The sequence below is a fragment of the Dreissena polymorpha genome, chromosome 7 (assembly GCF_020536995.1).
Source record: "Dreissena polymorpha isolate Duluth1 chromosome 7, UMN_Dpol_1.0, whole genome shotgun sequence".
NCBI classification, from domain to species: Eukaryota; Metazoa; Mollusca; class Bivalvia; order Myida; family Dreissenidae; genus Dreissena; species Dreissena polymorpha.
The window spans coordinates 11,845,122-11,858,727 of NC_068361.1; the positions used below are offsets into that span (position 1 = coordinate 11,845,122).

Here is a 13,606-nt window from a genome sequence, read left to right on the forward strand (position 1 = left end):
GCCAAAAATGTGACTTCTAGAGTGTTACCATGTTTTCAATATACACATATAGAGAAAAATGTCACGCCCACTGGCAGCCATGTTTTTTCACCGATCTGGACCATTTTCGAACTCGTCCGAGAAATCAATAAAACCAATGTTTTGACTAACTTTCATGATGATTGGGCAAAAATTGTGACTTCCAGAGTGTTTACAAGGTTTCTCTATAGCCAAATAAGGAAAACTGCCCCGCCCACTGGCGGCCATGTTTTTCAACGGACCGGAACCACTTTTGAACTCAACCAACAAATCATTAAGCCAAACATTTTGACAAAGTTACTGGGCATGAAATGTGACTTCTACAGTGTTTACAAGCTTTTTCTTTTTTTTTTTGACCTAGTGACCTAGTTTTTGACCCAACATGACCCAGTTTCGAACTCGACCGAGATTTCATTGGGACGAAGCTTCTAACCAAGTTTCATGAAGATCGGTCAATAATTGTGGCCTCTAGAGTGTTTACGAACAAATGTTAAGGGACGGCCGTACGACGGACAAAGACCGGTCACAAAAGCTCACCTGAGCAATCAGGTGAGCTAAAAAGTATTAAAATATATGGCTACATTTTGATAAATTTTCAAAGAAATAATATGGACCTTGAGTGCATTGTTCTGATAACAGCATGGAGTAAGTAAATACATCATCATAGATAAAGGTGATAACAGTTGACAATAAGGCACCCACTTGACAAAACTTCTGTCATTCCCTATCTAATCATCACCACTCCAGTGTATCTTCATTATTTAAATGTTTATCATAGATACATGTAACTTCTCTATTCAGGAAACACAAATATCAAAATGGTTCGTCTTAATGTTAAACCATCTATGTACAAGTTGTTCCAGTCCTCAACAAAACATCTATCAAGTTTGTTCATGTTAACATATTTTTCTGAAATTTAATACTTATTTTTGATTATTATAAAAAATATTTCTCAATGCATGTGATTGCATCCTTTTCAAGCCGTATCTACCTACGGTTCAGTAAAACGGACCCAACTCGAAAGCCAAAAAGTAAAAAAATAAATATCTTATTTTTCTAATTAGCATTTTATGATTATAATACTTCAATTTCCTTTTATAATACATCCAACAATATTTATTAATACTATCATTTTAGAATTTTGTTCTAATAATTTGAAATATTATAAATAATTATATTAAATAAGGTTGACCAAAAATCAGTGGACTTATCGCACACAAATATTCCCATTGAATCCCAAATATTGCATTTCTTTTTTATTTGGAAAAAGACCCTGGGACCTTCTATTTTAGAAGGAAAAAAATCACAAAGGGAAACTAGTAAAATATGTCCAAGGTAAACCTGAAACTGGGAAAAATGGCATCATTTTTAAGAAATTCTATTGGGAGTAGGCCAATAGGGACCTTTCTTTTCTGGGAAGGGCCAATTTAAGGTCCCTGCTAAAGAAAAAAAACCTGGTCATCAATCCTTAATTTTTCCAACAATAAATCTTTGTTATAAAATTATTTTCTGTCAAACTGCATTATATAGCGCTGCCGCAACTTCAATTCATGTGTATATTTAAATCCACATTAGTAGCAAAATATAATACACTGACGTGAACTTGCTAAAATGTTAACCATACTGTGTTCCTCATAAAGAAGTATGTAACATATCAAAGATACATGTAACATTATGTATAACATGTACATTACAACATAGGATCTAAAGCAAATGCATTCATCCATTTAAAACATACTGTTTAAACACAAGAAAACCATGTTCATAGCTAACACTGTTTGAACGCAAGAATACCATGTTCAACACGTAACAATGTAGATACATGTAGCCCATTAAGAATCTTGAGACACAATCAAAGTTCACGTCTAGCACTAACATCTAATATTACATGTTATATATGTGATAAAAGTGAATTCAACCAGATGTACAAGACTGAGGTTACTTCAAAGAATTATGGGAAAATACATGTATATCAAATACATAAACACATTACAGTATATCAAAATGAATTGAAATGGTGTCTTACAAAATCTAAAAGATTAGATTCTTGCCTCTGGTCTGATGCCACTGAGTCATCAAATGCATAATGAACATGATTTATTGAAATTAGGACACCCAAAGGCATTTTGATACAAGATTTAAGAAGCATATTCCTGGCTTAAAATTGTCTTCAGCCAAATTGTAGCTTCGCCAAGATTATGTTTAACTTAAATTGTCTATGAAATGTGTTGTCATAAAGAAAACAAATGTAGCCGAACATAAATTTTCTTAAGCCAACTTTGTGGCTAATTAAGCAAATGGACAGAGTAAGACTGTAGACAACAATTTCATGCATCATTATTTTTGATTATACAGAATATATATATTAAATTTTAAATTGTATATTTTTTCAATCCAGGGCTTTTTTTGCTGTTTTTTGTTAAGTGGCCTTGCCCCCCCCCCCCCCTCATTTTGTGAAAAAATGAGTCCCAAACTGTTCAAAATTGTGAAAAAAATGAGTCGCTAACTTTCTAACATTGTGAAAATTTGAGTCACGAATTTCTTGATATTCTGAAAATGTGAGTTGCGAACTTCTTCAAATTGTGAAAATATGAGTCGCGAATTTCCGGAAATTGTGAAAAAAGGCCATTCTCACAGAAGGCAAAAAGCCCTGAAAGCGCACTACATACCTTGGCTTTCTTGGTTTTCTTCAGTGGATTTTTATGCAATTTCACCTCAGCTCCAATGAATACATATGGACAAGGCCCTATTTTGGTCGGTATGTATCCTTCCTGATACTCAGTCTCAATCCCATCATTTGTTAGACATGTGAGATCCAACATTGGCACTATGGTAACACTTTCATTCTTTATGTTCGTGTTTAACTCTTCCAACGATTTCCGTGGCGGTTTACGCTTTGGCGGTTCTTTCCTCTTTGAGACGATTTTACTAGAATCAAAGACCATTTTAGTATTTGGCTGCTGCTTCTGCTTCTTTTCTTTTCTCGCCATCACCTCTTCTATCTTCGACTGCGCCAGCGGTGGTTCCAAAGTTGGTGGCAACGGTGGAGGGGATTTCGGTTCTGGTCCTTCCCCATTGGTGACCAGTGGGGGAATGTCAGGAGCCTGCCGTTTCCTAGGAATGGGAGATGGTGAGGCTCCATTGGTCAAGTGACTCGAGGTTGTTTTGCCTGATTGTTGATTTTCCTGGTCTGTGTCCCTCTTTAAGAGTTTTGCCAGGTAGGAAGACATACCAGATACCGGCGCTTCGCTGGAATCATTTTCCATCCTTGTACTTTCTGACTTTGTTTCTGATATGGCAGTGTCTGGCTTTGAAAACACCCTTTCACTTGCCTTAAAAGTTCTACCTTTCCTTGATTCAGCGTTTGTTTGGGTGTTTCTGAGAATAGTTGGAGTGATATCTGTCATTCCAGTGGTGTTTGGTGGCACTTTTGGTTCAGGAATTTCTATCGTTGGCTTAACAGGGGAAATCTCCATTTCTTCCCTCTGAGCTTTCACCGGTACAGTTTGTACTGATTTTATTGACGGTTGTTCAATACTGGGGCGTTGTTTTTCAAAACTGGGAGCACTTACATGTATAGATGTATTGAATCCATCCAAACTAGGTCTTTCTGTAGGGGAGGTTGGAAGACTTGGTGGATCACGGTCCTTTTTCACCATTTTACTGGAATCAAATATGTTTGTTTGTCTCGGAGACAGATTGTCCTTCCCTTTATCAATAAACCCTGTATTTTCTTCACTCGACACAGAAGGTATAGTGTCAGCCAACATATCAGAATTATGCGTTTCAGCCGCCTTGCTTTTAGGAACCTGATTCGAAAAGAAGTCGGCAAAACGTTTACCACCACTTGAAGAACTGTGATCCTTCATGGATTCTTCAAGTCGGTCATGTTCATGTTTCAACTCTATAACATCTTTTGGCACTTTCTTTGGAATGGATGTTTTGTGATTTTTTTGAGACCCAGATTTTGCAGATGCAAGGGACTTGGAGTCAAAGACTTTTTGAACAGGATGGACAGGGGTTAAGGTACGATGTGAATCAACAGATTCAGGGGGAGATAATTCTTTTGAACTTCTTTTCTTCTCCATAGATTCCACTTTCCATTTGTACCCATGACTTTTATTACCCTTATCCTCCGAAGTGGAAGTTCTCCGAAATACCTCCATAGATTTTTGCAGAGAAACTGAACTTGTGTCAACACTGATTTCTGTTTGTTCAGAGCTAATGTCAGACGATATTTTTGCACCTATTGGATCCATTGGTGGCAACAAATTTGACGTCAACGGTTCAAAAACATTGCTGTCATTAACACTGACCAATGGGGACCTTGGAGTAGAAACTGGTGATAAAACTTGGGGAGAATTTGTGTCTGAACCAGAGGATTTGCGAGTGGGGGAAATGTGTCGCCATACATTTAACGTGTCAATGGCTTTACCAGTTTTCTCAAACAGGTGTCTAAATGCTGATACAGTATTGGGCTTTGGTAACTCATTTTCGTCTGTTACCTTTTCTTTATCAGTTATTGGATGCACTCTACCATAGGTATCAGAGACATCAGGAGAATCTGTTCTTTCTTTTAGGCTCGAATTTGATTGATTACTTTTCTCTTCTGATTTCTTAACATTTTCAATAATAACAATGTCTTCTCTTCCATACGTTTCCAGGTCAGGAGCAACCTTCCAGTCATGATGCTCAGGTAAATTATGCTTAACTTTATTTGACGTCTCATTATTCGAGGAGTACGCTGGGATCTTATTGTCAACAACTGTTCTTCTTGGCAACGGGGGCTTAACACTTCGTATAGCACTTTGTTTCAAGTTTTCCACTTCCTTTTTCTTTGACAGCATAGGTTGTTCATTAGTTTTGTTTAGATCCGTAGACCTTGGTCTAATTTGAGGCTTGTAGCCAGCAGGAGCAAAATTCCTGAGAGACACTTTTGAAGCAACTCCAGAATCGTCATTGGTAGAATGACCAGCGTTTCCAAATCTCGACTTATCCCCCTTGGATCGCGACCAGTTATTCCCCAATGCAGAACTATTATCACCCAGACTCAACAGGTTTTCAACGCTGGCCGACTTTCTCGAGAGACCCACTCTGCTGCTCTTACTTTCAAGCTGAGTGAATTTCGATCGCAGCTTGTTGACAAATCCCGAATTAACGCCATACTCCTGCTGCAAATCATCATCATCCCTGTCGCTGCTAGCAGAGCATGCTGCAGACGGACCGTTAGTGTCCATGTAACCGATGTTTGGTCTACCGTACTGGCGTATAAACGGATTGTTCTGTACTGATGAAAGATGCTCCACCCCTTCAGAGCTCATCTTGACGCCTGGTTGCAGAATAGATGGTAAGGGGAGAGTAGAAATGGGACAGGGGCTGTAATGAGAAAAGAAGTTTATGTTCTTTTATAAGGTGGAATAATTTATTTCTAGGTAACGGGTTATTTTGCATATTTTTACCAGAGAAACAATGACAGGCTTTCACGCAGATTTATTTTTCTTGTGCTGCTGTGCATCATAAAACTTGCATGAGAAATCTTTTAGGAACTTCTTGTTTCCGCATGGCTAAAACAGAACAGTGTTATCTAGGTACTTGAATGATAACAAGGTGGTTAAGTGTGTATTTTAGACCTTCTATATTCAAATATTTGAATGATTTTCGCAATTATATAAATGTACTGATAACAGTTGTTCTTTATGAATCCAATTTCAAATCAGGAAGTTAAATAAAAATTGCCTTAGATAATTGTATGCACATGCATTACTGAAGTTTTTTTTCTGCTAATTAAAAAAGGCCGTAAAATGGACCCTCTTCCAAAACAAACAGACCTGATTCAACGCCGAAATTGTACAAAAAGTATCAATTTAAAATATGTATTTTTAAAAAAAAAAAAGGTGTCTTATATTAATTTTATAATATCTCAATTTTATTTTATAAACATCTAACAAAGGATATAACTATAACTTTTCGCGCGAATTGCAATTTTCCCCAAAATTGCTCGGAAAAGACCTGTGTATAAAAATTGTTGATAAAAATAATCCCAACTTTCCATTTTGTCGATGAAAAATTCTAAAATTTGCCATTTTATGGATTTTAACAAGAGATGTGTTTGTCAAAAACACAATGCCCCCTATTGCGTCACTTTGAATCCATATACAGTGCTGCAGCTAGGATTTGAAAAGGGCAGGGGGGGGGGGGGGGGGGGGGTTGTCAAAAGGGCACTTTGGACGCGCAGTATTTTGTCAAAAGGGCACTTTTGAGCGCGCGGGCGTTTTTAGAATGCTTCCTCATGCATGTTAATTTATATGTTTTTAATAACTGTAAGAATAAATTATTCCCATCGTCATTAAACGATTCAAATTTAATGACTACAATGAGGAATAAATTAATTACAATGTATTTTAATAAGAGGTTTATAAATCATCATAATATGTAAAAAAAAAAAAAAAAAAAAAAATTAAGGCAGGGGGGGCCCAAGGAAGGTCAGGGCAGAGGTTCAGGAGGGCAGGGCGGGGCGCCCTTCGATTTAGGCCTAGCTGGAGCACTGATATATTTGACCTTGAAGGATGACCTTGACCTTTCACCACTCAAATGTGCAGCTCCATGAGATACACATGCATGCCAAATATCAAGTTCAATATTGCAAAAGTTATGACCAAGATTAAAGTTTTGGGACACACACACACACACACACATACAATGACTGACAGGCCAAAATCAATATACCCCCAATGATGGATCATTCAATCCGGGGGCATACAAATCATATAAATTATAGTAAATAAACATACTTTGTAATGTGATAATAAAATATAATTCAGATATAACAAGACTATTGCCAAGCAATATATGTCCTCTACCCAGGGTTGTCATTATTAACCGATTGCCGATCTAAGTCATAGGTTAAAATCGCCAGAAAACAAGTTGTTTTTCCCGAATCTTTAAAATTGCGATCGGATGTTTTGATCACGCAAACCGACAATAATTGACGAGGAATAACTGTAGTATAGCTAGCGACATCCGGTTATTCAGTCAGTCCATTAACTCCGCCTAAGAGCTACTGTTTTCACTGAATTTCTCAGCGAGTGGCCAATATTGATTTTTCCAGCTGTCAATCAAATTCTTCTTGGTAAGCACGTCAACCAATCAGCGTTCAGGCAGCCGAAAACACACCGACCCCACGTGAAACTGTATCAAATAGCTGTACATTTCACAGATTATTACTGACCGTATCTAAACGAATGTAGCACTGTAGAGCGTAATTAACTAGATTTTTTAGTTAGAGAAAAGGTTTCCACATATATTAAAAAATGCTCTTCCATTTTATACCAAAATAAAAGATATTAGTGACCTCTGCGCTACAAAGTTGTTATTCAGCTTCTCAATATTAATGCCCACGCTTTCCCTGAGGAAGAGCGACGTGATGTTATACAGTACAGCCAAAGCGGCACAAACATAATCCGCGGCTACGCCACGGCCAGATTATTAGTCCGCGGCGGCCGAATCATGTGTTCACGCGGCGTATCGCCGTGGCACTCGGCATCGATCCGCGCAACGACGCCGAGTCTGTATTAACCTCGCGTACTTTCGCAGAGTAAATCCGCCGCATACATACGCGGCGGATCGAGTGAAAAGATATCCACCTACATGTACATACATGTATGTGTAGCGTAGAATTAATTACGCGCAACTGTTTATGTTTCGTTCAATTATCATTATTAAATTTGTAATCCGAAACACACTTCCGAATTTTAATGCTAACGCGTCATTTGGCAAATTCTAGCGTCAAATAAACAGTGCTAAAATACCCTTTGTTTCATAAAAAGCACGTGAAAATTACGCAGACATGTAGAACGTTGTTTGGAAAGTTTGGGTGTATTTTGTGTTGTATAAATACATGAACATCACGTCAGGTGTAAATCGCGTGTTCAGTGGAGAAAAAAAAACGCCCCTATTAGACATTATTTCATCATCTCTATAAATAGTAACAAATGCCAAAATGTATTTGATACTTAAGGAAATATCGAGAATGTTTGTGTATCGTAAATATTTACCAGCATTGGCTTTAAAACTGGAATATACGTGATTATCGGGTAATTAGTAGCGATATTAACTGTATAATATGAACAAAATAAAACGTGTTTATATACGCATATTCAAACAATAGTTATAATAAGCTGATAATTAACAAACTACAAATACGTCGTCACCGTCTTGATTATTGATGTGGCTTCAAACTGCTAATTTTCTCAGCTAAAATATAAAAGCGGAATCAACATGCAATTAATTTATAAATCCACCATATGCTGGAGCCTTGACCACTTGTATGTGCGAAAACATAATTACGTGACCTTGTTTATGTGTGAAATACATACGCTACGGGCGGGAAACAAACTTAATAATTGGCCAGACACATTAACTATGCTTACATGTATATGCTAATACAATCCGCGCACAATAAATTTATTATGATTTTTTATTATTATTTTAATTGTTCTTTCAAAATTTGTTAACTACATGTAACTAATAATTTTTAAAAAGATTTTTTATTTCATGATGCGCATCGACTCGGCATCATGTCGCGGATCGCGGCATGCCTCGGCGGACAGATGCGAAGTTTCGCGGCGAAATGCGACTTGCCGCCGCATACTGACGCGGCTTCAACGACTGACGCGGCATCGACTCGTTTCGCCTTGCCGCCGCGGATCGTGAAATACGTTTGTTCCGCTTTGGCTGTTCTGTACATGAAGCCTAATTTAAGCATGATTTTCATCTGTACATGAAAAACACGAGAAATGAGGATCCAGAAAACCACCATTTTCAGCAGTATTTCTAGTCTATTTGTTGCCATAGCAACCAGAATGTTTGACATAGGAACAAAATGAAATGACGTGCAAAATGTCCATATTGCCATCTATCCATGTTTTAAGTTTCATGAACAAAACCCGAAGAACTTTTAAAGTTATCGCAGGATCCAGAAAAGTGTGACAGGCAGACAGACAGACTCACAGACAGACGCACAGAGCACAAACCATGCGGTGAAACCGGTAGGAGACAATAATCATAAGACACTGCTTTCTACAATAATTTTTTTTTTCTGAATTTGGATTTTTTTTTTAAATTGCGGTTTGGGATTTTGCTTTGCTGTTCGCTTTAGGATCGGGTACGTTTTACGGCCTTTTTTACATTGCAGAAAAATGAACCCATGCCCCAAAGCACTAAAAGGATCATTATTCTGCTACATTGCAGGTCAAAATAAGAATTATAGAACTTTGTCAGTGATCTCATTAGAATACAATGAACCTGAAAATGTGTGTGAGGTTTAAAATGAAAATAGCTGTAGTTTAAATAATGATATGGAGATGTTGCATGTTAACCTAAATCAACAATTTTACAAAGAAGGGCATACAGAACTTTGTCATGGACCTAATCAAATTATCAACAATGCATATGTGAAATTTCAATTGAATACCAGAAGTAGAAACAAAGATATGGAGTTGTTGCATGTTTACCTTAAACCGAATTTCAAACTACAAAAAGTGGGAATAATTCTGCTTAATTGCAGGCAAGCTTATGAAACATGCTCAGTGCAGGGTTGTCATGATTATTAACCAATTGCCAATCGAATTCATCATTTTAAATTGCCAGAAAATCTGTTGTTTTTCCCGAATCTTTCAATATGTTATCGGAAGTTTTGATCACGTAAACCGACAATAATTGACAAGGAATAACCGTGGTATAGTAGAGTGACACCCATTCAGTCAGTCCGTTAACTCCGCCTAAGAGCTACTGTTTTCAATGAATTTCTCAGCGAGTGGCCAATATTGATTTTTCTAGCTGTCAATCAAATTATTCTTGGTAAGCACGTCAACCAATCAGCGCACAGCAGTGCTTTCCACAGGATTTTTGTCAGGCGCCCCGGGGCTGATAGGGGTGGTTCAGGAGGGGTGTCCCCACCCGACTTTTTTTTATATTTAATGTGTCAATTCACATTCTGTGGTGCGTTATAACTCAAAGAAAAACAGCGTAAAAAGACGTCATTTGGTGCGCTATGACTCTTCAAGAAAATCCCCCAGTCATTTAAAAAAAAAATATTTTTTTTTATATTGTTTCATTGCTTTAAAACTTACCCGCACAGAAAGTAAAATCCCGACTCGAACAATTCCCCAATACATTTGTTTCAACCGGACTCTATCACTGTATACTTACTACTTGTAAAGTTTCTATTTATTACCCGATAATCCCGTTTATTCCGTTTTTAGAAATAACTTTATAGTTAATATTTACAATAAAAGCTCTCATCTATTTCTTTAACACAAACCTTGCCATTTTTCTATAGTATCAAAAATATTTTAAGTGACTATTTATAGATTTGATGAAATATTGCCTCTGAACATGCGTCAATCCCCTGACGCAGTGCTCCAGCTAGGCCTAATTCGAAGGGCGCCGCACCCTGTCCTCCCAAACCTCCGCCCCCACCGGAAAGCATTAAATAAAATTAGTTTAATCCTCATTGTAGACATTATATTTTAATGGTTTAATAATAATGGGAATAATACAATAATTTATAACATATAAATCAACATGCAATAGGAAGCATTCCAGAAACACCCGCGCGCTCGAACTTGCCCTTTTGACAAAATACTGCGCGTTGAAAGTGCCCTTTTGACAAAAAAGCCTCCCTGCCCTTTTCAAATCCTAGCTGGAGCACTGCCCTGACGTGTTGTGTGCTTGTTAAAACGCTCAATACACGCACGCTTGACGCGACGTTGTACATGCTGCACAGTTTTCGCGCTCTTTTTAATTGAGAAACAGATTGGACACAAATAAATTTGCACTGCTAATTTGAAGCAAGAATATTTTAACGTTGCAGTAACATTTACATTTGGAAGTGTGTTTCCAATTAAAAGCGCGTTAACATCGACTTAAGGGAATGGGTTTCGGATTACAAATTTAATTATTCCCATTTGAGATTTCAACAAATAGTAACAGTTGCGTTATGAATTCAACGATCATTTGTTTAAACACGGTACGAGTCGAATAAATGTTTTGACGGAATTACTGTGAAACCATTATTATTCGTCAGACATTAATTTTCGTCTTTTTCGTCCTTCGACCGATGGACGAATTCAAGATCCTAACAAATCATGTCCCATATTTGAAACAAATAAGACTGAATAACCGTAGGCAACGGCATTTAAATCCAGCGTAATCCACGCATATACACAGGGCTTGAAATTAACACTCGCACAATTCGAGAAAAAAAGATTGCAAGGTTAGTTATAAGCCACTAGTATTTTTTGCAAGTAAAGAAATAGTGAAAAAAACTCGAATTATATTGCTAAATGCGTTCGACGGCGTGAATGCTAAACCGTTGGTCAATTTTATGAACGTCTGAATACGCATATGCCAAATCGCGCACCTTGTTTGTAGACTGGTATATTATAGTACAGATACCCGGATGGAATTGATACAAAGAACATGAAACAGTTGACTATTCACACTCAAGTTAAATCCGGTTTTGACACAAAGGGGTGTACATTATACAGTGTACTGACAACTGACATTTCCTGTAAAACGCGAATGGAATAAGGCTGTATAGAATGCGTCGATTTCGTTTAGGTATAATAGTGTTGATTAGCGCTAATTGTTAACAACTTTATTACCCATTGTGTGTATTGTGTTTTTCAGGGGTGTTGCAGATTATACAGCCAACACGCGGCAAATCCGGATTAAAGACAATACTATTAAACGCAATTAAAATATGATGATGTGTGATCAACACCTGACTGAAATTTATTCTGCACTTTTATTACAAATTAATAAAGAACATATTGATTTGTGTTTGGTTAAATGAATGACCTGACAAGTTATATCACTATCCGGTATGAAAAGTACTCGATAAATTTAAAGAAAGACGCGTTTTTATTCTCAGATATTCACGTTCACTTTCGCAAACTTTTCTGAAAGGAGGTACATGTAACAGTTTAGATTGAGTCGTTGATTTGTCGTAATTACTAAATATTAACAGTTCTCAATGCTCTCAAATCGCGTCATGTGATTCACGCATGTTCAATGGGAATTCCCCAATCCCATAATTCAATTTGTATATGCACTTGCGTTAAATGGCGGACGACATTCATCGTCAATATTGGCCGTTATTTGGTTTTGAAAAAAAAAGAAATCATATTAATACTGGATTGTCGGGTAATGGATAGAATTGGAACATGCAAATACATATAAATATAATATGTTTTTACATTGTACAGTATACTAAAAATGTGAAAATCTTAAAAATTTCTATTCTTTTTAGACCTCATTTGACTTTTTATGCTATGAGAATAGCAGTATTTTGTCCCTAAAATGTCTAGAATTTGTTTTCGGTCGGGGGGCTTGACCCCCTACCAGAGCCTTGCCCTGGACCTACAAAGGGGCCTTGGCAGCCCCCTTGACCCCCGGCCGAATCGGTTACTATTCCAAAATAATCCTTTGTTTACAATCATAATGACATCCCTGCAGTGACCACACAGAATGACCCCAAAGAAATGACCATGTAGAATTTCAATTGAATACCTGTTGTAGACACAGTGATATGGAGAACTTTTATAAATTTTGTGAATAGTTAAAAATGAAATAAAAAATAACAGTAAATATGTTTTTTAAACATTACATTTATTGTCAGGATTAAGCATTATTAATAATAAGCAAGGCATGAACATAACAAAAATTAAACTAAACATTCGCCAACTCTTTAATGGATCTACCCAGTGTTTTTTTTTCACCATTTTGGGAATGGGCTGGGTCCCTTTGAATTGGGAAAATTCGCGGCGTTTTGACTAAATTTGGGAAATGAGTGTTGTTGTTGTTTTGCTAACAAATGCTTCAAAATTGAGGATACAAGTGTGTCCAGTATTATATTTACTACAGTTGATCTTATATGGATGGGAGATGAACATAATATTGTTCTTAAAAAAAAAAAATTTTTTTTTTTTTCGTTCCATTGGGAATTTTTAGCTCCTATTTCGGATAAATATAAACTTTTTTCCATTGGAAATAATGGGTCCGGTTACCGGTCCCGATTTTTAATGAAAAAAAAACGCTGTCTACCTTACAATTAATTTGTTATGACAGTTACATGACATGAGCTAACGACGTAACGGTCTGCATTGAGCTACATGTACTTCCTATTATTTTCTGAACCGTAAATTTTCATGTAAATTGATTAAATATTTCGATTTCTGGGATTCAATGACAGTTTCCAGCACAATTTTCCTTTAGAACTTATTTTGAATTAATGTAAACTTACACCAGCCACTGGTGTCAAAACAAATAATACAACATTGTAGACGTAATAATATGTTTTCTTACCAATTAATCAACGGGTGTCGACCGATTCCTCCATTTTGTGATTGATGACGTCATGATCCAGACGTTGGTGCGGCATGACAATACTATTTATAGCTACTTTCACTTTCGATTAATATTTTCGTGAAAAACCCATAAAGCAAAATATATTAAGTATCTCATTCCATAAAAATCTTACTCGATGAATAAAAGCAAATTTTTATTCTTTCAATTTGTATGGGCA

At 36.7% G+C, this 13,606-nt stretch overlaps 1 protein-coding gene across 1 annotated transcript in view; it reads right to left on the reverse strand.

The window, feature by feature from the left end:
• The window catches only part of LOC127839267 (neurofilament heavy polypeptide-like), a 55,633-nt gene extending 42,145 nt beyond the window's left edge, over positions 1–13,488 (reverse strand). Inside the window, exons 1-2 of the mRNA XM_052367547.1 lie at positions 13,387–13,488; positions 2,688–5,394 (exon numbers count right to left, since the gene is read on the reverse strand). Coding sequence (XP_052223507.1) covers positions 2,688–5,339 — 2,652 coding nt within the window. The 5' untranslated portion in view covers positions 5,340–5,394; positions 13,387–13,488. The remainder of the gene's footprint in view (positions 1–2,687; positions 5,395–13,386) is intronic.
• Positions 13,489–13,606: the final 118 nt, after the last annotated feature.